The sequence below is a fragment of the Mytilus galloprovincialis genome, chromosome 12 (genome assembly GCF_965363235.1).
Source record: "Mytilus galloprovincialis chromosome 12, xbMytGall1.hap1.1, whole genome shotgun sequence".
NCBI classification, from domain to species: Eukaryota; Metazoa; Mollusca; class Bivalvia; order Mytilida; family Mytilidae; genus Mytilus; species Mytilus galloprovincialis.
In genome coordinates, this window is record NC_134849.1 from 58,856,042 (window position 1) to 58,882,255 (window position 26,214).

At 31.1% G+C, this 26,214-nt stretch overlaps 2 protein-coding genes across 9 annotated transcripts in view; one reads left to right on the forward strand and one right to left on the reverse strand.

Annotated features, from left to right (window-relative positions):
* The first annotated feature begins 331 nt into the window (after nt 1–331).
* Nucleotides 332–3,613, forward strand: LOC143054392 (uncharacterized). Its single transcript, XM_076227400.1, has 5 exons — nt 332–609; nt 1,081–1,166; nt 1,627–1,718; nt 2,032–2,141; nt 3,264–3,613. Exons 1-5 carry the CDS (start codon nt 469–471, stop codon nt 3,579–3,581), a joined length of 747 nt encoding a protein of 248 aa, XP_076083515.1. The 5' UTR covers nt 332–468; the 3' UTR covers nt 3,582–3,613.
* A 2,810-nt stretch (nt 3,614–6,423) lies between these two features.
* Nucleotides 6,424–26,214, reverse strand: part of LOC143054394 (neo-calmodulin-like) — a 121,095-nt gene continuing 101,304 nt past the window's right edge. For all 8 annotated transcript variants that reach the window (XM_076227402.1, XM_076227403.1, XM_076227408.1 and 5 more), the window contains exons 2-5: nt 24,526–24,679; nt 17,191–17,334; nt 13,256–13,534; nt 6,424–12,110 (exon numbers count right to left, since the gene is read on the reverse strand). In XM_076227402.1, coding sequence (XP_076083517.1) covers nt 12,073–12,110; nt 13,256–13,534; nt 17,191–17,334; nt 24,526–24,679 — 615 coding nt within the window. In that variant the 3' untranslated portion in view covers nt 6,424–12,072. The remainder of the gene's footprint in view (nt 12,111–13,255; nt 13,535–17,190; nt 17,335–24,525; nt 24,680–26,214) is intronic.

Sequence of the window (26,214 nt, forward strand, 5' to 3'; positions counted from 1 at the left end):
CAAATTTTACATAAATAGAAAAATATATTAAAGAGAGGCAGATAATGCCAAAAGAATTTTTCCATGGGAAATTAAAATTCAAACAATAATCAAAATGCTTGAATTTAGTGAAATATCGCCAGAGTTATTTGCTACAATTATTCAATGTTGTTCAATTATAAAAGACAGTAAAAACCTGCGTATAGATGCTCATTTACATAATTAATCTTAAATTTGTTGATTTTTTCAGATGAATAAATAATAATGTTGTGCTTTTAATCTGTAATAAACACAACTTGTAAAAAGTCAATGACTCTCATACATTTAAAGTTTTTTTTGGGGGGTACATACAGTATATATTTATGTATGACGTATCTTTTTTATTTCCTAAATGATAAACTTCATTAAGTTTTGTAATTCATGTTTTACAAATGATTTAGTTATTTGTATTTCTTCTAGATTGACACTTTAACAAGTGAAGTCATCAAAATGAAAAGACAGCTGGTAAAAGTGCAAGAAAATCAAAGTAATGTTGAAAAGAAAGTGGATATTTTGATTCAAATGCTACACTCAAAAACAGATGCATCAAAAAAAGGAAGCCAAAAGATTAACGTCCCTGCACAAATTGCAGTAAGTAATTATTCATTGTGCATGAAGGAAGGGATAGCTTATATATATATATATACAATCTTTATTTTTATGTAGTGCAACATAACAATATGCACTATGTTTGCGAAATGAAAATTCAATACTTTTAGCAAATTGTCATTTATTTTTATTTTTCAACGGATTACAAAGCTAAGCGTTGAACATGATTGTTGTCGGCAAAAGATTCGCATAAATATTGCACGCTTACAATTTGTGTATTAATTGTACAAAAACTGGGACATTTTACTAACTTTGAATACATGTTGTTGTGTTTATTAAAACGTAATATTAATGAAGTCGTGAAATTCTATGTATATATATTTTACTCTTTTGTATAATTTGAGACTTTCTACACATATGCATTTGTTCAGTTCTCAGTTTTTTTTTTATTTTATGCATGCAATTAAAAGCATTCAAATGCATACATGTAAGAGCGTATCTTTTCCCTTTCAGCAATCAATACGGTGTGGTTTCCAGCAAGGTATGACTGAAAAGGATTTCATCTGGAAAACAAAGAACGAAGCTGGCAATATCCTTAAGTATGTTTATAATTAAATGATTTTAAAATTCCGTTGGAAATTGAAAAAAAAACGCATGGTATATCTACATGCAATTAATCAGTTATGTATGTGTCAACATTTATCAGTAAACAATTCGGTTTTCGGAAATGATTATGGTCGATTATCTGTGATTAACGACATTGAAACAGATTTTTTTTTTGAATTAAAAAACTAAAGCAAAACATGATCATAAAGCTACTTCCAATCTTTTATCATAACTCTAATTCGAGTTTAAATCTGAACTTTTAAGTCATTTTAAATGAAAAGTTTGCAAGATATATTAAGTTTATTTAATTATCATACTTCAAGTCAGATTCAAACAACTTTTCAGCACACATTGATTATTTTACCGACATTTGTTACACTCTTGCTTAAGAAATGATCTCCTTTGTTCAGCTGTAATATCCAGTAAGATTAATTTTCAAATGATTTTTTTCAGATATAATTCTGCAGAGAATAAAGAGATGTCCGATTTCATCATTGAATTCGTAAAAGGTCAATATCCTGACGAAGTGGAGGGGGTTGTAAGAGGTTTGTAGTACACAAAAATAAATAATTAAAAAATTGGCGAAATTGCAGTTCTGCGGTACTGATAACTTTCAATTATATTTTGAAACGCTGTATAGTTTCCATATCATAAACAAGTTTTAGTGTTATCGAATCACTTACTTGCAAATGCATAATATCATGTAACTTTAGTAGATTTATTTTCATTTCGATCATATCACATCAAAACAATCTACAATGGACTACCAATTGACACGGTTTAGTCTCAATTCGAGAAAAGCAATCGTTTGTTTAATTATTATTTTGAATTGCATTAAGTAGAAGTTTTGTTTTGTAGAAGGAATAAAGACAAATTTTGAATCGTTCAAAGCAAAGAAAAGAAGAGAAGAGACTGGTAAACAAGAAGAACATAACAAGAAAATGGCTGTGTACAGCAGATTGAAAAGAGTAAGAACTGTTTTTTTAATATGGTAAACAATTTGGAAAAAAACCCCGATTCTTGGATTACTTTAATCTGTATTAGTTCCAAAAAAAAGCAGTGGTATATAGATTTCTGATACATCAATTTTAATTTTCTGCAAACTGCATATACAGTCTATTATAACAGTCAACGGATTAAGAGCGGAGCTTTATTTGTTATTATATACTTATATCACTCTAAATTAACAATGATTAAGGACCCCTTTTAACTTAATTTATTTTCTATTATAAGTTATATGGTTCGCTACTGACCCCCATACGGATCCATAGAGGGTTAGTAAAATACATAGGGAGTGAGCCCGTAACGCTACAATAAAATGTCGACTATTTCTTATGGCGTCAGATATAGGATCGCATGCTAGAATTAAGTTGCATCATTTTGCAGGCGCTTTTGGACAGATATATCATGTTATGGAGGGGTATTTGCAGAAAATACCAGTCAAGGGACTGTAAAATTTCCCGAGCCGCTAGCTTAGGCGAAATAATTCGGTCCCAAGACTGGTATTTTTCACAAATACCCGAACATAACATGATATATCTGTTTAATTACACCGTATAGATTTGGAATGAAACTCTTTGATTTTTTAAACTTGAAAGCTACAATTCATTAACATGTTTATGCATAATTTTGAGGCTAAGAGGAAATTATCATAAAACTGTGGGAATTATACATGTACTAATACGCGTTAGCTCGCTTTTTTATGTAACGTCATATCCAAGTTTTATTGAGGGAGGATGCTCGAGAGGGTGAAAAAGGAATATCCAAAAATGACAAATACCATGGTATTTCGGACAAATTCACCGTCAGGGATGAAAAACAGGCAAATTCGTTTGAAATGAGGAAAAATATTAGAATATGCGAAAAATACACTGGCTATCAACCAATCAAAATATGGCTTTCTTATATTAGGTGTAATTATATACAAAAAAAAAATTAGATTGGTTTTTGCTGGACGTTATTGTTTATAGAAATAACGAAAATAATAATGTCTTTATTGAAGAGAGTTATTAAGGCATATATAGAATCTATTTGTATATATTCAAAATGATATTAAAGAAATTTTGATTAGAGCTTAATTCTTTTTTTAGAAATTAAACAACAGAAAAAAGGCATTAAAAGAAAAATCCAGCATGCCAAAAGAACAAAAAGAAACAGTTATGTCAAGTATGGAGATACAGTATATGTCTTCTGAACAAACCGATTCAGAAGACGAAGGGTCGTTTATCGTCAGACCTCTGCCTTGGAGGTCTGACGATTTTGACAAATTAGTCAAAAAACTAGACCAGAAACACGAAAATAAACTTAGCAAGAGAAGCAGACGGCAGAATAATATTCGAAAGGTTGGAGCAGTTTCTTCAAGGAAAAAACCAGAAGTCGTGCCAGGACATGAATGGGTGTTTAGATAGTAAAAGTCATTGATTAAAATGTATATTTTTTAGGAATGCAGTAATTGCTACATGTAATTGTTATTAATTTTTACATAATTAAATGTCCAAAGCTACAAAAACAAAGAAAAACGCTGGTAATTTTCAATTATTATGTTAACATATTTCAGTCATCACGAAATGAAATGGATGCGAACAATTATACAAAAAATACACCCGTATGTCAGCATACCGTCTTCAACAACAACAAGCGGGTCGTAGGAGGATGTTTTGATACAAATAGTTAATTTAAAGTGCTTCTTGAAACAAAAATACTGTAGTAATAGGCAAAATTATAAATAACATATCATTGGCAAAACAAAATTATAACCTTTTTGATTTGAAACCTAACATCACGGACGTTGTTTTTGTTTAATATATGATGTGCTCCTGCGTAAACAAGAAGTTTATTGTATTTGCACACACACAGTATTAAATTGTTTAAGACAAAATGGAAATTCTTCGAAATAGTAAGAAACTTCGGATAAATTAAATTTCAATATTTTTAATGTTTCTTTTGTGCGTGATTATACAATATATGAAAAAGCCATGTAGTAGTAATAAAAGTGAATCTGCTATCCTTATGTAAGCAATTATACAATGCATGTAGACAACAGCTGATTTTACATTAAAAATCCTTGTCTTTGTGAAACTCTTCATTGTGTATTTTGGTCATTGGTGTCCAAGCAAGCATAATCAAATATAATATTTTAAACATATACACATGCACGTACGTGACTAGGGACACATAATATTATGTGATTCGTTATACCAATTGAACAATAAAAGGGAAACAACTCTTGTTAGAATAAGAACAATTTTCGTATCTTTAAAAAAAATGAAGAAATTTTTTAAGTTTAATGAAGGTATGTTTAAAGTGCAGACATAGATAAACAGAATTTTGCTTTAATTGTAACCTTATTTAAACGTTACAAACTCATATAAACGAATGATTTACACTTATTAGTTTACAAGTTATGTCAGTTGAAAAGTGATAAGATGGATATTTTGAATAATTATATATGTGAAGATTAAGAGTGAAGTAATTAGCAATTACAAAAAATCAAAATAAATCAAAAGAAGAGAATAAACAACATTCACTTTGGGATATCGGGTGTTGTAATGAAATAAAATATAATTACGGTACAGCAGCGGGATATTTAGAAGGTTTTGTTTTAACATGTTTAACTTAAATTTTTATAAATACGTTCATAATTATTTAGATTCTTATAAAAACATAGTATGATAATTTTCGTATAATTATTATTTTTTATAAGAACGGGGTAACCGGTTGCATATAATTGGGTGCTTTTAAAACCCTCCAAATTACGTTGGATTTCATTATTCAGCTCAAACTTTTGTATTCAAAGGGAACTAACTCTTTCTATTAAAACAATTGTTAGTTTAAAATTAGGATCAATTAGGTCATAAAATAGAATCCACCACAACAGGAACATATATATGTTAGATATACTGTTCCCAAACCACAACAATAGGATTCTTCAAATATCGTAATATTTATTATATTTAAATGTTATGTTTTATGTATGTTTTATTGTTCCTTAAAACCGCTCAGTATAACAAAAAAATCAAAAAACGCACAAAGTTAGAGTTGTATAATTCAATATGTATGCAGATATTGTTCTTGTTTTCAAATTATTATATAAAGGAATGTTAGTTCTTTGATATGTCATGTATTTGTAAATTGAAAATAAAGAATAAATTTAGTTAATACGTTATACAATTGTGTTTTTTTATTCAGGTTTTCGCTTTAGTCAGGCAAAGTGAATTCTCCATTACAGACAGCTTGTTTCTCTCACTGTAATTATCTCATATTTTGAGGCAATCATGAGTCTTTGATTCGAATTATTGGTTGAGGCAACTTAGAGTGCACAATTATGGCTTCATTTGTAATACTGGCGAATTTTTCCATAAACAAATATGTCATGCATTAATGATAGAGTTTGTAAGAACTGTTATTGGTGATATATTGATGAAAACTGTTTTCTGTAGTGCATTTGCAGATCAATTGGCATATATTTAGTGCAACAAACACGAATAATACACATATTTGTTTATAGCATATGGAGTCAAAATGAGTTTCAATTTGAAGTAAATCTAGTTATATCACACATTAAATCTTTAAACTTGGAGTTGAATCTGATTTCAATTTGCATTAAATGAAAGTTTATTGTTGTATTAAATTTGCAACTCGATGTTTAATCAGAATTAAAACCACAGTAAACAGCTTTCTGTTTGGAATATCTTTGACTTTAATGTGTAGTAAATCATGTTATACATGTATCCTCTACATTAAATTTGAAGTTGTATGTCTATTAAACTTCAATAAATTTGAAAAATACTGGACAGTAAATCAGTTGTCGATTCGTGAACTTACTGCATCCAGTAAACCATTTGTAAACTACTATTAAATATTGCGTTTACTTGACCAATAAACTACCAGGAAAATAATAAACTCGGAACTTACAACTGATTTTCAAGTAGTTTATTGATTCCTTAAACTAATCATTTCATGCAGTGTCGGTATTTTTGTTATTTTACTTTTTGCCACGAACAGTAAAGGTGTCTGTACACAGTCCTCTTGATGCATAGTGTTTAGTAGGTGATGAGAGGTAGATAAAGAGAAGTGACGAATGGAATTTACATGGTCTGCATAAGCGAAAGCCTGTACCAAGTCATTAATACATCGTCTAATGTGTATGCACTCTTGATTTTGCATCTGATTAGGGTCTTTCCGGTTTGAATTTCTCGGAGTGAGGCAATTTGTAATTTTTACGTTTTACGTTGAAAGAAATAAAAACCGTTTTTTTTATTTATGTTATCTCAACTGGAATTTATTCAAGGTTTTAAATATATTTACATATCTTGAACATATGAAAATATAAAATATGTATCGTGCATTAAATTAAAGAGATCACACAGGTGAAAACATGACACAAAACAGTACACAGAAAAATAAATTAAACAATAAAATCAATCATAATTCATTCTTATATGCACAGTAAAAGTTAGTTCCCTTTTGACTCTCTTCTAAATGTCAAACTTTTTAAGTCATCTTGTGGTTCATTTTTAAATATAAAAATATTTGGAAACCTGTGGGAAAGATTTTTTTTTGTTTTTAGAAAATCAAGTTAAACATTTCTTACGCAAGATCGGAAAAGATCGTTGATGTACAAAATGTAAACAAACTATTTCATTCATTTTCATCATCGTTTATCATATAATATCAATGTAACTTAACATTTAGTTTGTGTTGATTTTTGAGAATTTGGACTGATTATCTTTACCAACACACCAAAAATGAAGATTCCTTCAAGGGGAGATAATAGTTGGAAGAAACGAATTAGCAATATATGCAAATAACGTCATCATAAGGGTAATATATAGTTATCAAAGGTTCCAGGTTTATAATGTAATACGCCAGACACTAACATAGAACTTTTGACCACAGGTTTTTCAAATTAAATCACAGAACTCTAAATTGCAATAAATGTTTATCTATCAAACTATAAATATTTCATTTTATCATGAGATTGGTTTCATCAGTCCTGACAACTAAAACACAGAGTAACTGTTATGAAAAAGAATTAAACGATAAATTTAACGACATTTTCTAAGTCTATATGCTATCACAAATCTACCAAAAGATCGATCAAACTACAACATTGCATCAAGGGTTTTATCACGAGGTTTCAAACTGTTAAGGGAATGTAAAGTATACTTAAAGACAGGGACAGAAGATTTCAAACTGTATCTTTAATTATACTTTTTATACTTGAAAATCAATATATGAAAGATTTTTTAACTTTTTGAAACTAATTATATTTGACCAAAATTTTGTTACCATTTACCACTGAAATATCACAGCAATGCATATAAAAAATATCTACATAAAGTAATAAATAAGTTAATAGTGGGATAATATATAAAAGTACAACCTTACAGCTGTTTCCCTATATTCTGGGGAATAATAATTTTATCAAGGTAAAGGGGAGGGGGATAAGAAGTAGGTTCTTTAATGCTAACATTAGATGAATTCTGGGGAATAATAATTTTATCAATGTAAAGGAGAGAGGGATAAGAAGTAGGTTCTTTAATGCTAACATAAGATGAATTCTGGGGAATAATAATTTTATCAAGGTAAAGGGGAGGGGGATAAGAAGTAGGTTCTTTAATGCTAACATAAGAAGAATTCTTGGGAATAATAATTTTATCAAGGTGAAATGGGAGATAAGAAGTAGGTTCTTTAATGCTAACATTAGATGAATTCTGTGCAAGAATAGTTTTATCAAGTTAAAATGGGAAGGGATAAGGATTAGGTTCTTTAATGCTAACATTAGATAAACGGAAGCGTGCATTAACTTGCTACAAGATATACATTCTTTTGTTCAGCATATAACGTAAAACACAGCAACAAACTGTTCCTGTTATTAATTTTTCTCTAATTCTTCGTCAATTTATCCCTTTCTGCACCCATTGTATAAAAAAAAATTAATCAACGTGTGGTTCGTTTGATCTCAGTACTTGATTGGTTAAAATCCGATTATGACGTCGAATTTTCTTGCTTTCCTCTGAAATTCCTTTTGTGACGGCATGAAAAAAGGCGACCATGCCTGATGACGTCACATAGAAAGAAGACATCTTTTTGCAGATCATTGGAAAAGAAGGAATAAGTTTGTCTGCATAATGTTAGAAAATCATAAGAGAAACAGATTCTACCACCAAACCTCGTGTAAAACGATATTTATGCACTATCGACAGTTAAATTTTAAATATTTAAAACGCTCGGCCAAGCCTCGCGTTTTACATTTGAAAATTTAACTGTCTCGAGTGGACAAATATCGTATTACACTCAATGCGGTGGTAGAATCTATATGTATATGGCTATATCTCCGTGTTACATTAAATATCTATCAATTAATCTATCTACGTATAGTGAAAATAGTGTTCTTTTTCCTTACCCCATTTACCAAATAATCATTTAACTTATAAATAAATATCATGATATTGGTGTTAACAAATTAAACAGATTTTGGATGACCTAAACGAAACAAAATTACAAAACAAAGACATCTGAGCAAAACACGACATACAATATACAAATGATAAGAGTGCCCTATTGAAAATGTAAACTCTAAAATATCAACAACAAATTAATTGATAAAAAAGGAAAGCTTTCAAATGGGAAATATTTTAATCAATTAATTTGAACAGCGGTATACTACTGTTGCCTTTATTTAGCAGATAACAGTATAGGAATATTGCATGCATATTGGTGAAAATTGTCCCGAAATAGTACGTTTATATAAGTATACTTAAATGACTTCTATGTAGCCTTTTTTAGTTTTTTTTAACTTTAATTGAAAAGGAACTAAAAAATCTAACATTCAAAGGAAAACAACTCCAAATAAATGAGATGATAATGATAATTTTAACATTCCTGATCAGTAAAAATATATTTACACAACATTTCACAAAAAATCTATAATCAACGTTTTTTTATAACTTTCCTTTTCAAAACAGAACAGCAGACAAAATTAATAATACGAACTACTAAGAATTCTTGTCTAATTTTAAACTTCTTCTTTTTTCCAAAAGTTGGAATAACAAATGCCATTTTCAAACACTTATACATTTCGTCTAACAAAATAATAAGCATTCATAACATAATAGATGTTCATGTATTTAACAATTACACAAACATCAGATAAATCAGAAAATGAACTATCGTTATAATTTTCTTTTAACGGAGGCAGAACTAACATCAAGGGAGATAACCCTTAAACATCAAAGTCACGTTTGTGTCAACTATTTTCCGTAAATTAACAGTAAGTTTATAAATGACACTGATCAATTTTATTTCGTTTCACAAAATTATTTAGGAAAAATTATGATTTCAAACGCATTAAAGATTTTAAGAGTTGTCTCCCATAACTTAGGCAAACTCCCAAACATGTACAAATGTCTATGTACAATTGCATAAATATTTCAACATTGATACTGCATAGCAGACTGGTTGGTTAACTGGAATTTTATCTGATTCGTTCTTGCTGCACCTTTTTTCAATTATTGGTTCAAGAAGCCAATCAAACTATTTTCAATATAAAACTGTATTTAAGTTGTTTTTAATTTTACTTAAATATACAACATGAATATATATAAAAAAAAAACGAATGAGAAAAACAAATAAGGTTCTTGTAAATAAATATGCCCTTTTATATGCTCAACTAAAGTTACTGATTTCACAATGCAATTGAAATATTTTTTTAAATCAATAAACATACATACATGTGCCATGCTTGTTTACAGCTGGGCTTTTTTTAAAACTTGAAAATCATTATTAACTGACGAAAAGAATCAGTTAATCAGCAGATTAAATACAGTGTGACTTTGCGTTTTGTCGAAACATGTAAAGCTGGTTCTACAACATAATCTCTCAGTGATCATCCAACTTTACATTGCATTTAAATTTTACATTTCTTTCAAATAGGAGTAAAAATCGATTCAAAGTCAGTTTATGAAATCAAATTCAGTATGCATGCATAAATTCATTAACAGTTGTCACCATTGTCAATCAAAGTTTGACAGCAATTTTGCTAATATTTACTTATGCAAAAGTTTAAATAACCTTTCATATCTAGCACTAATAACAGTTAAAAAAGCAGCACTTGTGTGTGTCCTATCTGCATATTAACTATCAATCTTCTGACACAAATATGAGTGACAGTATTCCAGTACAAATATGTCCTATCTGCATTTTAATTATCAGCCTTATAATACATACATGAGTAACTGTATTCCAGTCTCTAGATTCCAGTAGAAATGTTCTATAATTAGGGAACAAAAGTTTATATGAAAACATATACTTGATCATACAAGTCTATCACTATGGAATGTGTTGTATTGAATTTAGGAAATCTTATCAGACAAGAGCCAGTGTATTATATTTATATTCACTACTTTATCAATGAATCTATAATGCAGATGGTTATTATCTTAAATTAGCTTTACTTTTATATTGTAATATAACTTTAATTTAACTGAAATTGGTTGTAAACTTTTACATCTTATTTAAAAAAATAATCAATTAAAAATTGGTAGTTTCATACAACTCATAAAAGAGGGAAGAAAGATACCAAAGGGACAGTCAATACCTGATTATTAGATATTAGAAAGAGATAGTGTTAGTAATAATTATTATTAACTAATAATAAGTACTGATTTGGTACAAATCACTGATTTTAACAATTTGATAAAGGACTTACTGTTTTGAATTTTCCTTGGAGTTAAGATATTTTTGCTATATTACTTGTAATTTTTTATCTCAACAAATAATTTTCAATCAAAATTAACTAAAACTTAATCAGCGCTCAAGATTGAAATACATCTACTACGGGTAGATAAAGTCACTTTATTCTATAATATATTTGATATTTAGAAGTTATTTCATCTATTATTATACAAAGAGAATCAATATACTACTGTTACGTTTAATACATTTAATCATTTAGTATATTTTCATATAGACAACAAAAATTGCGTAGTAACACTTATATAAATCTCCGTACCATGGTCATCTATTATTCTCAACAAATAACTTTTAATCAAAATTAGTTAAAACTAAATCAGCTTAAGATTGAAATATTCTAATATCTACATGAAAAAAGATATATTTAAAATATTTAAATTCGAAAAAAATCAAGCTTATCTTTTATAAATAATATTCTAATATAAGAAAGACAACTCCTACAAGTATAAAACATTATCAAGAAAGACAACTTCTACTACTATAATAACTTATCACACTGGCTTTGTCTGATAATTTGAGTATTCTAAGAGGTATCACAATACAAATATATAAATACCAGGAGGTTCTCAAAATCTATGTAAAATTCAAACCATGGTTACTGCATTTTTAATTTATTATGTTATCAAAAGATTTAGACAAAGGGAGACACTTCTTCAAATGCACATGATTACTTCCATTATTGTATTAAGAATAGTTAAACCTTTACAATTTCAGTACATTAACAGATACATGTACATCTATAAATGCACATTTCAGAGTATTTCGTTGCATAAAATGACATAAAAGTACTAATAATAATGAGAAAATTATGTGCTATTAATCGATCTCCTAATTGTTATCAGAGAAACAGTTACTTTGCTTAGTCCAAACTGAAAGTTTTGCGAGGATGCTACAGCTGCTTGGATTCTTTGACAAATATTGAGAACCTCCTGGTTTTGTTTTTTTTAGAAAATCAATTAAAACACTTCTTCCAACTAACTTCAATCACTGGTATGGGAAATGAATAATATCAAGAAACAACTCCAGTGATCGCTCAATCCATTAAGTTCTCCTTGGATAACTATATATTGCATCGTGATTGGACACTTGGAGTCACGTGATCACTGACGTAATGGTTTCCATAACAATGTTCTAATAGTTCGCTCATTCCGGGCAGAAATGATGTAGTAGCCGCTTAAATTCTGAAAAAAGGCAATATATCAATGAATAACAATGAAATAAAGGTCACAGCAAAATATCAAACGGCATGGGTGCTTAAACGTTTCTATTAAACTATGGTAAAAGATTCATTCAACTTTATATCCGTTTAACTACTATATAACTGATGAAATATAGCACGTATAGTTTTTACTATTTGTTTAATGAAAAACAGTCTTTCTAGTAGTCTGACAGAAACAAATAAAACTCAAAATAAAGTTCCATAGTACATGTGCAAATCTCTTGTTCTAATCTAAATTGTCCAACTCAGGTTCGCACTTTTATTCTTATTAATGCATGTGTAATGGTTATATGCATGTTCCTGAATTATTCTTATACAATATGAAACCGTTACATATATATCACAATTAATCAAACAAAACTACTCTAAAAATAGAAACATTCGTAATAACGTTCATCAATCCATGATCGATAATATCAACCACTTCTATTTTAGACGACAGTTTGCTATTTAGAGCATTCTAATATTGATTTCTTAGAGGTCAAATCTCGTGCATAACTGTATCTGTCATGTAACAGCTCTTAATTATGAGGCAAATGTTTATTTTATACCAAATTGAACGAAGAAAAAAAAGACTTGATGAAAATGACACTCATTAAGTTATTCAGATGTTGTACTTGTACGTGTAATAAATACAACTTAGATTGCCTCCCTTTGTATGTGTTTGTATCACGACCAGAGTAATCATAAGTTTTGAGAGTCAAAACCATAAAATTAAAATGTTCAAGAGCATGAGAGCTAAATTAGGCTTAAAGGAAGGGCAAAATTCGTGTTCTGTGGATTCATTTATTTTCGTGGGTACCAATTTTCGTGGTTTGAGTAAAACTTGAATATTCGTGGATATTTAATTTCGGTTGAGGCAAAGTCTGCCTACATTCCTTCAGAAAAATGGCAATTCGTTGAATATTTTAATTCGTGGTTACCATGTACCCACGAAATCCCCCAAAAATTGGTATCCGACGAATATTAATGAATCCACAGTATGTGTAACGTTTCAAAAAAGGAGTTGCGACATCAGTTTTAGCCCTTTGATATATCATCTTGGGGTTTCATTATTCATACTTTCAAACTGTTAAATTACACTCTAACCAAACGCCATTTACCTACCGTTGAAATCTATAAGTCCGTCTCCATTTAAATCTGCCTCTTTAAACATTGCTTTAATATCATCGTCTGATAAATTTTCCCCGAGTCTGCGCATTGTGTATTTAAGTTCATGTTTGTCTATATACCCATTGCCATCCATATCAAAAGCTTTGAATGCTTCATAATGTTTATCGTCTGCTGGTTTTACTGGAGCAGACGCACATTCGGTGTCACATGACAAATTATGTTGCCAACGCTTCATCATAGTTATAAATTCATCAAATTCTACATACCCGTTTTCTGAAATAGGAAGAGAACTTGTAAAGAAATACATATTGCTTTTAGTCCTATAGAGCTGGGAAATAATATATATCTTACACGGAACTAAGATAAAACCAACAATACTCTACCACTGTATCAGCGTTAGCTTGTTGAAAAACGTTTTTATTTGAGAATTGTTTGAATTGCAAATATCGATCATATACCAGTTATGTAAACCGGCTCATTCTGGACAACTCTTTGATGGGTCCGAAGTGGCCTGTTGGAGGGTACATCTATTCAATCCGGTCTACCCCTATACAGGACTTACTAATTATGTGAAATGGTAATTTGTTTGCTTCTGAAACACTCATAAAATAGTTGCCACTGAACACTTTTTAAGCAAACAATTATAAATTTAAGTGTACAACTCAAAGGTATCATCTCAATTGTCCTTCAATTTTTTGTCTAACTATTTCGACCAAGCATATGTAAACATTGTACATGTCAGAGGCAAACATATATTAAATTGGTATGGATTTAATCGCCCAAATAATAAGTGAAAAAAAATGATGAAACAGTAAAAAATATATAAATGAAGAGGCCAAATCTTCATCAAACTTAAATATGCAAGTATTTTGTTTAATTTGAATTGGGTCACCATTTACATATAACAATAATTTCAAGGTTATTGGTACATGTCAAACATATATATATATATTGACGATCCTATTCAGAAGTTTGATTTAAGTGCGTTCTGGTCCATTACAACTCTAAACTAATGCGACAAAGATGATAGATTTTGTATAAATTACAGATAACTCAATTTCTATACAAATTTGATGTCTAAAATTAGCATATGGGGTAAACATTTAAATATGCGAATAAATAAATAAAAGTTATAAACAAATAAATAACATTCGCTCATATAAAACTCAAGGTCGTTCATCTGATTGTCAAGATAAAATAGGTAAATACTTCCTTTAATCTTTCAAATCAACATCTTTTCGCTTAGTTTATTGTGAAATCATCGATAAGACGAGGGTTACCCTAAAACGTGGAACATTAAATGGAATGGCTTGGACTGGTAATGGTAATACGTACCATTTATATTCAACCTACTCTTTTCAGTTCAAAACGAACTAAGCTAGCTTTAGGGCACTAGGTAAATTGATTAAAAATATTCATCAAAATTGTCTTTTTAATTCATTCATAAACTGGACTCTAGGCGATTTTTACATTAGCCTTTTTAACTATGACACAAACTGGACTCTAGGCGATTTATACATTAGTCTTTTTAATTCATACACAAACTGGACTCTAGGCGATTTATACATTAGTCTTTTTAATTCATACACAAACTGGACTCTAGGCGATTTATACATTAGTCTTTTTAATTCATTCATAAACTGGACTCTAGGCGATTAATTATACATTAGTCTTTATATAAAGAGTTAGACGTTAAACGTTGACCCCAGTGATAAATTGTTGTTACTTTTTGTGTATATGGGTTTATATCTCATTGTTGTTCACTCCACATCTCCTCTCTCACATTGTTGTTCACTCCACATCTCCTCTCTCACATTGTTGTTCACTCCACATCTCCTCTCTCACATTGGTGTTCACTCTACATCTCCTCTCGCACATTGTTGTTTACTCCACATCTCCTCTCTTCCACATTGTTGTTCATTTCACATCTCCTCTCTTCCACATTGTTGTTCACTCCACATCTCCTCTCTCCCACATTGTTGTTCACTCCACATCAGTCTCCTCTATCCCATTTCATATATCTTGGCATTAAGTTATTCCCTTATTCTAAACATAAAGTTATCAAGCAAATATATTTAGATACATCACACAAATTTCTGAAATTGTAATGCCATTGCCAGGGAATTTAGCAATGATTATAAATTCCCATATGTTTTAAAATTCATATATTTTTCTCTCAACAGTAGACCAGACATCGGTTTAGCACTTGCCAAAAAATGAATAAAAATAGGAATAAACTGTTATGCTCTTTGCTTGGGTGCTTATCAAATATATTTTCCCATAACAAAATCAATTTAATTTATCATTTTGTATTTTAAATATAGGCGAGCTTTGAATGTAAACTGCAGCTAAATTTGAGAAGTAAATGCACAAGTGGACACATCCAAAAAATAATTGCAAGAGAGACTTAAGCAAAGTTTATTTGTGTTTAGGTGGTGATGATTGCAGATCCTTTATTTCAATGTTTGACTGCTATGCATATCATTGATCGCGATATTCAGTTTAAACGCAGTATATTTGTGATTTTTTTAAATGATACTTTCAGATTGAGGAAGGATCTATATATATATAGCCTGATGGTTAAAGAACTAATCCTGCTTTAATCTTATAATCATGTCAATTTCAATAAGCTTCATCCATGATATAAAAGAGGGACGAAAGATACCAAAGGGACAGTCAAACTCGTAAATCTAAAACAAACTGACAACGCCATGGCTAAAAATGAAAATAATATAAACTTTGCGTCAATGTGGCTTTAACCAACCAACAATCAATCAATCAATAATATATCAATTTATAATTCACTAAACGGTTTTTTTTTATAATGTACCAAGTCAGAAATATGACAGTTGTTATATAAAAAAGTTTGTTTCTATGTATGTTGGTGTTTGGTTTTTGTTGTCGTTCAGTGTTCCTGATGTTCCGTGATTTTACTTTCATAGCTGATGTGCTTCCTTCGGTTTATAGTAATTGGTGTTAATAAATTATGCAAATGACTTAAGCACTGACCAGCCTTAAGCATTTTTAGTTAGGAGTTAAATTTACCTTGGCCATCAAGTTTGAGGACAAACTGGATGTGTTGTCTTAATATTTAACTTACTTATCAAATTAAAACAGCTTCTTCAAGAAATTTGATAAAATATTCTTACGAGATCGTGGTGATTGATATACAAGAACTGAACAAATGAGCATTCTTCGGAAAGTAGCTTTTTCGATACCATGCAACACTATCTTTAGCAAATGTATTTGATATAATAAATTGTTTACTTCGGTCTAAGGCAGTTCTTCAATATTTTCTTTCACGTCTTTATGATGTTCTGTCCCTTTTTTTTCGAATTTGCCAGATATGCGGAATCCAGTGGATTTATTGATGTTGTGCCATCAAAACTTTTACACGCTAACTTCTACTTTTCTTTTCATAATTTGATTACATATAGTTTTAAAAGCCACATTTGAAAATCTTATAAAATCCTTGTTATTTTTTCGTAGTTTTTGAAAGAAAAAAGATGTCAATTTTTAATGTATAAAAAATCTAGAAAGCTATAATTTCCGCCAAATATAATATTCAATGGCTTATATTTCGAAAACAAGCACACGGACCCTTATGAGTTTCAGTTCATTCCTTCATATAATATCAATAATTTATAGCGGTCTTTTAAAAGCAGTTTTAATCTTCCATTTTCTACATAAGAAAATGCCTGTATCAAGTCAGGAGCATGCCAGTTGTTATCCATTCATTTAAAATGTTTTATCTTTTGGTTTTGCCATTTGATAAGGGACTTTCCGTTTTGAATTTTCCTCGGAGGTCAGTATTTTTGTGATTTTACTTTTAAAAAAGCTAGTTATTTTGAAACAGAGATGCGAACATCCTTAACTATTCTATACATACAATATTTTCTTTCACATATTTAAAAATGTTCCATACCTACCATTTGTATCTACATTACTGATCATTTCTTGAACTTGATCATTGGAATAATTATGACCTAACGTCCGTAACACTCGGCCTAATTCATCACTGGAGATTTTACCATCGTTATTCTTATCAAATAAACCAAACGCTTGCTTCATATCTGTAAAAAAATAAAGAACAAAGTAAGAAAATTAATGAACTCTAATCAGTATGGACTCGATCGATACTACTTTACTTAGAATTTGTCTGTGAATGAATCAATACTCGGGAGTATTACTAAATTTCAGCAGAAGTTATGCTAACATCTAGCTTATGATCAATTTGTTGCAATCATAGATGTATATTTCTGAGATTGGACGTATATTTCTAAGATTGGTCACGCAAAAGCATAGATATCATTAAGTATGACCTAATATTGGTTGACTTCGTTATACACGTACATCCAAAGGGGGGCGGTTAATCAATATTTGACTGAATTATACGGTTTTTGCACTATTTGTCTGTACCGTATCTTGCATGACACACTTGTGTGAATATAGAAACTTTATGTACAATGCTACATTATAAGAACAAGATCTTGGACTTTATTTTGACTTCATAGACCCTTATTATTTTCGTCGTTTTTGTCGTTTGGCTGCTGTCGCTTTGACGTTAACCTAACAGTGGTGTGTAGGGTGGGTAAGGGTTGCGAAGTTGGAATCCACTTTCTTCGACGACCAATGCATATGAATGGGGACATATATTTGAACCCCCTTTTAAAAATGATTGGATCCGCCCCTGCTCAACATCTCTTTTTGTGCATAACTCGGTCGCCTGATGGATAGCCATTTATATAACGAACAATATAAATCAAATTCAGATCGAGAATATGTTAGTGATATCTAAGCAGACACATTTTAATGACTGTGAGGCGACTAGACTTGATCATACTCCTTAATGCCGCGTGCTTGGCGGAGAAACAGCAATACAAATGTTACTGTAATTTCAAAGTCTAATCACGCCAAATTGACAATAATACTTTAAATTCTGAAATCTTCTTGCATACTTGAAACACTGCTTGCAAAAGATAATGCGAAGACTAAATGGATTTCTCGCCAGTAGTTAATATAAAAGTCGTTAAAAATCAAAATGAACACCTTGCAGAAATAGCAAATTTGACAACTGACTACGCATGCACTGCAAGCACACAGTCAAAGTCATTTTCATTGGACAAAAACGCAAAGAGCGTCTTTGTAAAAATAGTTTCGCATCAGGCGAATTCATTTAACTTGAATGGTTCTGAACTTTTTACTGATTGAAAATCTCCTGACATCATGGCACGATACTTCTTTCTAAGTTAAAAGCCATTAAAGAAAAACTCATCAAAGATGTAAAAGTCTTATAATGATTGCCAGGCGTGCACTTTTCTTCAACAAAAGACTCGTCATTGACGCTCGAATCAAATCAGGAAAAGGTTCAAGTTAAATACCCAAGTTGAAGTTGCAATGAATTGTTACACATAACAAATATTCATTTACTCATTTTTTTACATGCAAGGATAATAAATCTGAAATGCAAATGTATATTAGTTTTGGAAAATAAAATTAACTTGAATTATTAACTTTAGGTCTTTACACAATCACAGACACTACCGCTGTGTTTACTCATTATCTTGATTCCCTATTTGAACTCCTATGTTTACAATGTACTTATTAGTATAACAAATCCTTTAGAAAAACATGTCTTTCTTTACTGTAAATATCCATGTAACATTTGCCGCTGGATGTTGAAATATGTATATCTTACTATATACTGTGGTTTTAACGTTAAATATATATTTATATTTGAAGTATATTTAAATATATACTTTAAGAAGGGATAAGATCTTAAAATATCAACCTAGGTTAAACCTTCAACATGTTTTAAGGCAACCTTTTATATGTTTAGGTGCCTGTCCCAACCCAGTGACCTCCTCACTCAGACTGTGGTTCTTAACCTAGTGTGTATCTTCATGTTTTGGAATTATTGCAAATTAACTATTGATGGCTGTTCTTCGATAGTACCTGCATGCTCAATTTATTTTCAACTTGTATTTTCGACTAGGTGGTGAAGGTAGGGGGATTTGAACCAGAAAAAATGTTTTTAAAAAAGTACCATAAATGACTTTAAGGTGGTACCCAACACTTTAACTAAAATTAATTTGGCTCCTTTAATTTTCTTAAAGTTTTGACAAAGTATTTACTTTGACCCTTTTACAAAAATATAAAAAATTCAAAAATTTTGAACCAACCGTTTTATCAGAAAAATTACACTGGTTATATAGCAGTTTGACAAACACTTATTTTGATCATTGAGAAGCTTAATATTCCCTTAATAACACAACGTAATTAAAACGTTTAGCTGATTTTACAGAGTTATCTCCTTGTAGTGTTAGGTACCACCTTAATGGAGGTAGAAATTCTTATTGACCAAAAGTTGTCACTAGTATAAAGGTTATGAATTTAATTGTGGCACTGTCTATTCCAGATTGTCCTGGCACTGTCAAGTGTTTCTATTCCAGATTGTCCTGGCACTGTCAAGTGTTGCTATTCCAGATTGTCCTGGCGCTGTCAAGTGTTTCTATTCCAGATTGTCCTGGGCTGTCAAGTGTTTCTATTCCAGATTGTCCTGGCACTGTCAAGTGTTTCTATTCCAGATTGTCCTGGCACTGTCAAGTGTTTCTATTCCAGATTGTCCTGGCACTGTCAAGTGTTTCTATTCCAGATTGTCCTGGCACTGTCAAGTGTTTCTATTCCAGATTGTCCTGGCACTGTCAAGTGTTTCTATTCCAGATTGTCCTGGCACTGTCAAGTGTTTCTATCCCAGATTGTCCTGGCACTGTCAAGTGTTTCTATTCCAGATTGTCCTGGCACTGTCAAGTGTTTCTATTCCAGATTGTCCTGGCACTGTGAAGTGTTTCTATCCCAGATTGTCCTGGCACTGTCAAGTGTTTCTATTCCAGATTGTCCTGTCACTGTCAAGTGTTTCTATTCCAGATTGTCCTGGCACTGTCAAGTGTTTCTATTCCAGATTGTCCTGGCACTGTCAAGTGTTTCTATTCCAGATTGTCCTGGCACTGTCAAGTGTTTCTATTCCAGATTGTCCTGGCACTGTCAAGTGTTTCTATTCCAGATTGTCCTGGCACTGTGAAGTGTTTCTATTCCAGATTGTCCTGGCACTGTGGTCCACTTGTTATCTTTCGCCTCTTTTTTCAAGTGATGAACGTTTTTTTTTTTTGCATTTAAACTAAACAAGACAGCCGTTTATCTATAATGGATAACTATTCTTTGATATCTTGGGGTTATTCAATTTGTCATCCTTATCCGAAACTTTTTACACAATTTCTTTCATGTACGATATATGATTGTAAAAAATATATCGTATCTATAACCATTGATAAATGACAATGTAAGATGTATGATTGATTTGATTTTTTTTAATCGGATCAATAACCATTAACAAATGAAGCTAACAGAAAGAACAATGTATACTACCACTTACTCACTAACATTTTATAAATTATTGGTAGAAATGTACCAGCTCAGTGTACAAGTTTTGAATTAGGCAAATAATAAACATTGTAATTTTAGGGAACATGCATAAGAAAAATCATTAGATAGTTAGATAGAGCGAGATGAATGCAAATGTCTTGAAACATAGTTTTGTAATTTGAGGGCACATGTGTAAAAATAAGCATGATACACAGCGAGGTGAATGCAAATTTAAAAATATTTTTATAAAACGTCCTGCATCATTAAAACATTTGAAGAGTAATTAGTTTCGAGACGAATCCATGGATACCCATACCTAAACACTCTGGATCGTTTGATAAAATAACAGCAGACGCCCCACCACGTGCCCTTAACCAGTTGTCAATTTTCATTCCCTGCACGTGCATCTCTTTGTTGTTATAAATTTCCCAATAGATCATCTATATTTAACAAACAGGTTACGTTCACATGCTATGATTTTGTATCGTTAGGTATCTCAAAATAAACCAAACTTCAGATGAGTCATCAACACTTTCGCACGTGTAATGCATGTGCATCTCTTTGATATGTATTATTTATAGCAGGTATTGATAGAACACAAGCACTGGTAATAAATCATCCATGATACAGCACACGTTACAACTCTTCATGTAAAAATCTATAATGAGATTGTAAAATTTGACTTTTTCTAAAACAAAATCATTGTGCTGGAAGTTGGGGCTATGGTGCTTTCAGAAGGTTAAACTGTTTTGCTGGGAGATGGCGATAGTTCAAGTTAATACCAAAACAGTTTAATGACACAACATTACGAAAACAAACACAAGGACAAGATTTAAACAACTAATTCTTACAGTTGTTTACTGTCTACAGCCTTAAGTTATCATGCATTATGCCTTCAATAATGATAAAACCAGTAAACTACAACATAATAAGTAAACCCCATGTATACCGTACACTAAGTTGCAACAAGTTCGTCGGTAAAATAAGAAGTGGAGCAATTAAAAAATATAAAAATATCTTCCGAATTTAGTATTATTTATTATCTTTATTATAGTGTTCTTAACTTGAGTGGTAAATGTACTTTTCTGATTATTTCATCCAATTAGTTCCCCCCAAATTACAATGGTTGATGACAAGCATAGAATTAACCCTTTATTATTATGATACTGTGATATGTGCAGTGTTATGTCACTAATACGTGCGTTAGTATCTTAGGAATGGCGATAAAATCTTATGCAATGAGCAAGGAAGTATTTTTAGAGAAGATAAAAGAATGAATGCAGTGCATGCATTTTTGCATGCATCTAACATCAACACGTGAGTACAACAAGGCTGTCATACAGATACGTCCTGTCGTAAATGATATAAAATATATGGCATAGAAGTGGGTGGATACAAAACTAATCATTAGCAGATGTATTTCATATGACAATGAGATTAGCTGCTTATTATGGCTATCATAAAACATTCTGGTGACTGTTGTTGCTTAAAATAATCAACGTCATACCAAATGTGTTCGCTTTTCTTCTTACTCGTCTAAAATATATGGACTAATTGCGAATGGTTCAATCCAAATGACTTGTAAAATTGAGAGTGGGAATGAGAATGGAATCTATTTAATTAGTTCTGGGAATAAGCATAAAGCTTACATAGAAAGGAAACATCCAATACCCGCAATTTAGTTCAAAACACAGCATACATTAAAAGCTTAAAATAACAAGGTAACACCAAATGTGTTTGCTTTTCTTCTTTAATCAACTTGAATATATATGAACTAATTGCCACTGGTTCAATCTAAATGACTTGTAAAATTGAGAATGGGAATTAATGGGGAAGATATCTATGTAATCAGTTCTTGTAATAAGCACTTGGCTTACACAGAAAGTACACACAAAATACCCACAATTCAGTTCAAAACAACAGTATACATTAAAGTACCTTTCCTTATTTGGATTTAAATGATGAGACCAAAATGGACGAGTACGTAAAAAAAAATAGTGGCACTGAACAACCTTCAACAATGATTAAAACCCGTACAGGCATGACAAAATGTGAAAAACTTCGAGTTATTATTGATTAGCAAGGGAGAAATAGCAAATTAGCTCTGAATAGTATAATAATTTAGGATCATAAATGCACAAAATTGTTTATTATTTTTTTTTTTTTCGGTTCAACAGAAAACAAATTGTGTTCGAATAAAGAAAACCAGTTTGGTTCGAATAAAGGACACGAAGCAAGATCTAGATTTACCTGATATACAGTAAAACTTGTTCAAGTGATCTGATTCGGGAGTTCTGTACAATAAATCGATACACTTGCTTTTATAAAAGATACCGGTTTCGTTGAAACATGACAAATGTTATAAAATTTAATCTTCATCAAATTTTTATGCGATATAATTACAATCATTATTATTTCTTCAAACTGGATATTTTGCTTACATTATATCTATTTACTCAGAAGCGTAAAGTACTATTATCAGATGAGGACTATAAGTCCTCCATATCCCATCAACGTCATATGTGAAATTTGACACCAACATGTAATCAGAAACTTTAACAAAAATGTATATAAATTTAAATTTGTATAACAAATAATAATAGATCTTTATAGTAGTTCATTGTTTACCATGTATTTATCAAAATGGCAAAAGTTTCAAAGGATGACGGACAAAAGGGGGTTAGAGGGACCAACACTAATAAATGTCACATGTTTATGCTCCTACCAGTTGACAGCAATCCAAAACACTGGTATCCCAAACAGCAATATCAGTTTGTGACATAACTTTTTTTCTTTTGATAGGTTGGTGTTTGCTCAATCTGTATTCTAACAATACTAGCTTGCAGTAGTCAACACTTTTTATGTTGCTCTGTATTTTTACTGTTTATAATATTTGTTGAATTGGTCGAAACGCTAAGGTTTTTCTACCTCCAATTATAGATTGCTTCAGCTTTTAAGATTTTTTTTTGTTTTTGAACTCACAATTTTTCTATTAGTTTGGACTGCTTGTTGTTTTAATTCGAGCGTCACTGCCGAGCCAAATGTCAATGGAACGCTAGTCTAACGTAAAAAATTATATACTTGGTATCTTCGATGAGATTTTGCAATTTTCTTTTGCGCATAAAAAACAGGGAAATAGATAAACGGTAAAATAAATCAGTAATAAATAAAATAGTCACTTTTCATGAGAATTTGATTCATTAGGGGAGGGGGGATGGAATAACTAACCTATAGGTATATCTCATGATCAATAAGATATGATGTAACGATTTGTCATATTTAAACGAAGCCTCCAAAGATTTTTGCAACTGTCATATAAATAAGTGATTTTAGCCGCAAAACCGATTATTCTCGTCCTTTTTTTATTGAATTTATTTGAAGTCACGATTTCTCTTAAAGTTGTCATGCATTTGTTGTTTGTGCATACGCTTTTGGCATTTTCTCTTTATTAGGAATATTTACTACCTTAAATAGAACTTGATCGAACCTCTGTACTTTATACTCGTTTTTCAAATCTGTCATTTTTATAAAAGATTTTTATATGGAAAGCTATACAAAAAAATTCCCAGAAACTCGTGGTCTTTTAATGTCTAATCGTCACTTGAAGATAAAGAATAGCGATAAAATATTTTTTTTAAATTTTAAATTTAAATTGATGTTTTGCGGCCTAGTACGTGCATGTACAGGTATTTTATTTCCCTAAACTGATTAAACATCATGTCATTATTTCATCAGTACAAAATGTAAGAGCAATTATCATAAATTAATTCCACAAGTATGTAGTTGTAACCACATATCAAATAAATTCCATTTCTATGTGGTAACAGTTATGGAAATATTACCGTATGTTTCTTTATCTGTGAAGCCATTCGGAAGTCTACAATTGTTTTCCTTGTGGTCAATGCCACTGGCATCCATGCCGTTCGGTTCTTTGTTCCGGGATGGTTTCTTTTTAGACTTCGGGCTCAACCGAATGAGCTTCTTGCACTTTGTTGACTGCAAATAAAAAAGAAAATATCAAGCAAAACTGTTGTGACAAAACGTGCATAGTTCCTCAATGACCTCACCCCAAGCAAAACTGTTGTGACAAAACGTGCATAGTTCCTCAATGACCTCACCCAAAGCAAAACTGTTGTGACAAAACGTACATAGTTCCTCAATGACCTCACCCCAAGCAAAACTGTTGTGACAAAACGTGCATAGTTCCTCAATGACCTCACCCCAAGCAAAACTGTTGTGACAAAACGTGCATAGTTCCTCAATGACCTCACCCCAAGCAAAACTGTTGTGACAAAACGTGCATAGTTCCTCAATGACCTCACCCCAAGCAAAACTGTTGTGACAAAACGTGCATAGTTCCTCAATGACCTCACCCCAAGCAAAACTGTTGTGACAAAACGTGCATAGTTCCTCTATGACCTCACCCCAAGCAAATCTGTTGTGACAAAACGTGCATAGTTCCTCAATGACCTCACCCTCTCCATAAAATCTGTTGTGACAAAACGTGCATAGTTCCTCAATGACCTCACCCTCTCCATAAAATCTGTTGTGACAAAACGTGCATAGTTCCTCAATGACCTCACCCTCTCCATAAAATCTGTTGTGACAAAACATACATAGTTCCTCAATGACCTCACCCTCTCCATAAAGCAGTTTCAAATATATGCCCGACTCAATTATCAAAATGTTGTACCAGTATCCCACTCTCAGAGCATAGCTATCGTGTTATATGGAAGTCGTGGTACATGAAAACTTAATCGGCGGAGGATTTGTTGGAAATAGAGTTGTATACATAAAAGTCATCAATGTTCAATCTAACCCCATCCTCTAAAAAATAACTTATATGCATAAGAATACTCAGAATTCATCCAGGTGCCTGTTTTTTCTGAATATACTATATGTTTGTAGGTGCAATCAAATAACTTTTTAAGAAAGGGAGAGGGGTTTCCCATATTCGATTTCTCATAAACATTTACCGCTTCGAATATATATAGAGTTAGATTATCCTGAATCAAGTGTCCTGAATCCTGTTGTGTTTGGTATGAAATAAATTAAATAAAGATAAGAAATATACAAATATATAAAAGGATTGATTGGTTCTTGACTGTCTAACGTCCAGCGGCAAATATCATATGTCATATATATTCAGGACGATATATATATATATAAACAAATCTGACCCCTTTAGTCACAGGAGCATAATGTTACATATTATGGTTTTTGAACTCGCATGTTTTGCTACCTTTATATTAACTCTCAGAGCATATGCATTAAAACGCTATTACAAATTTGCAAAATACGAGCAAGCAATTGGAATTGTGTAACCTTTAATTTTTAACCCTGGCTTTTAAAATACAGCAATTAATTTGAAGGTCACATTTATATTAAAATAGACATAAAAGTAGAAAACATGAAGTAATCCGGAATAACATAATATTACGGAAACCAAATTACTTTCAAAATAGAAATTAATCGATAATGCTTCCAGATGTCACTTAAAATAGAACAACAACTCAATTTCCTACTAAATA

What these genes read in the sequence shown, in the direction of transcription:
- LOC143054392 (XM_076227400.1), top strand. Translation starts at nt 469, where the DNA reads ATGAAAAGACAGCTGGTAAAAGTGCAAGAAAATCAAAGTAATGTTGAA. An exon ending in ACGTCCCTGCACAAATTGCA is followed by an intron (nt 610 to 1,080) that starts GTAAGTAATTAT and finishes TTTCCCTTTCAG; the next exon opens with CAATCAATACGGTGTGGTTT. An exon ending in GAAGCTGGCAATATCCTTAA is followed by an intron (nt 1,167 to 1,626) that starts GTATGTTTATAA and finishes GATTTTTTTCAG; the next exon opens with ATATAATTCTGCAGAGAATA.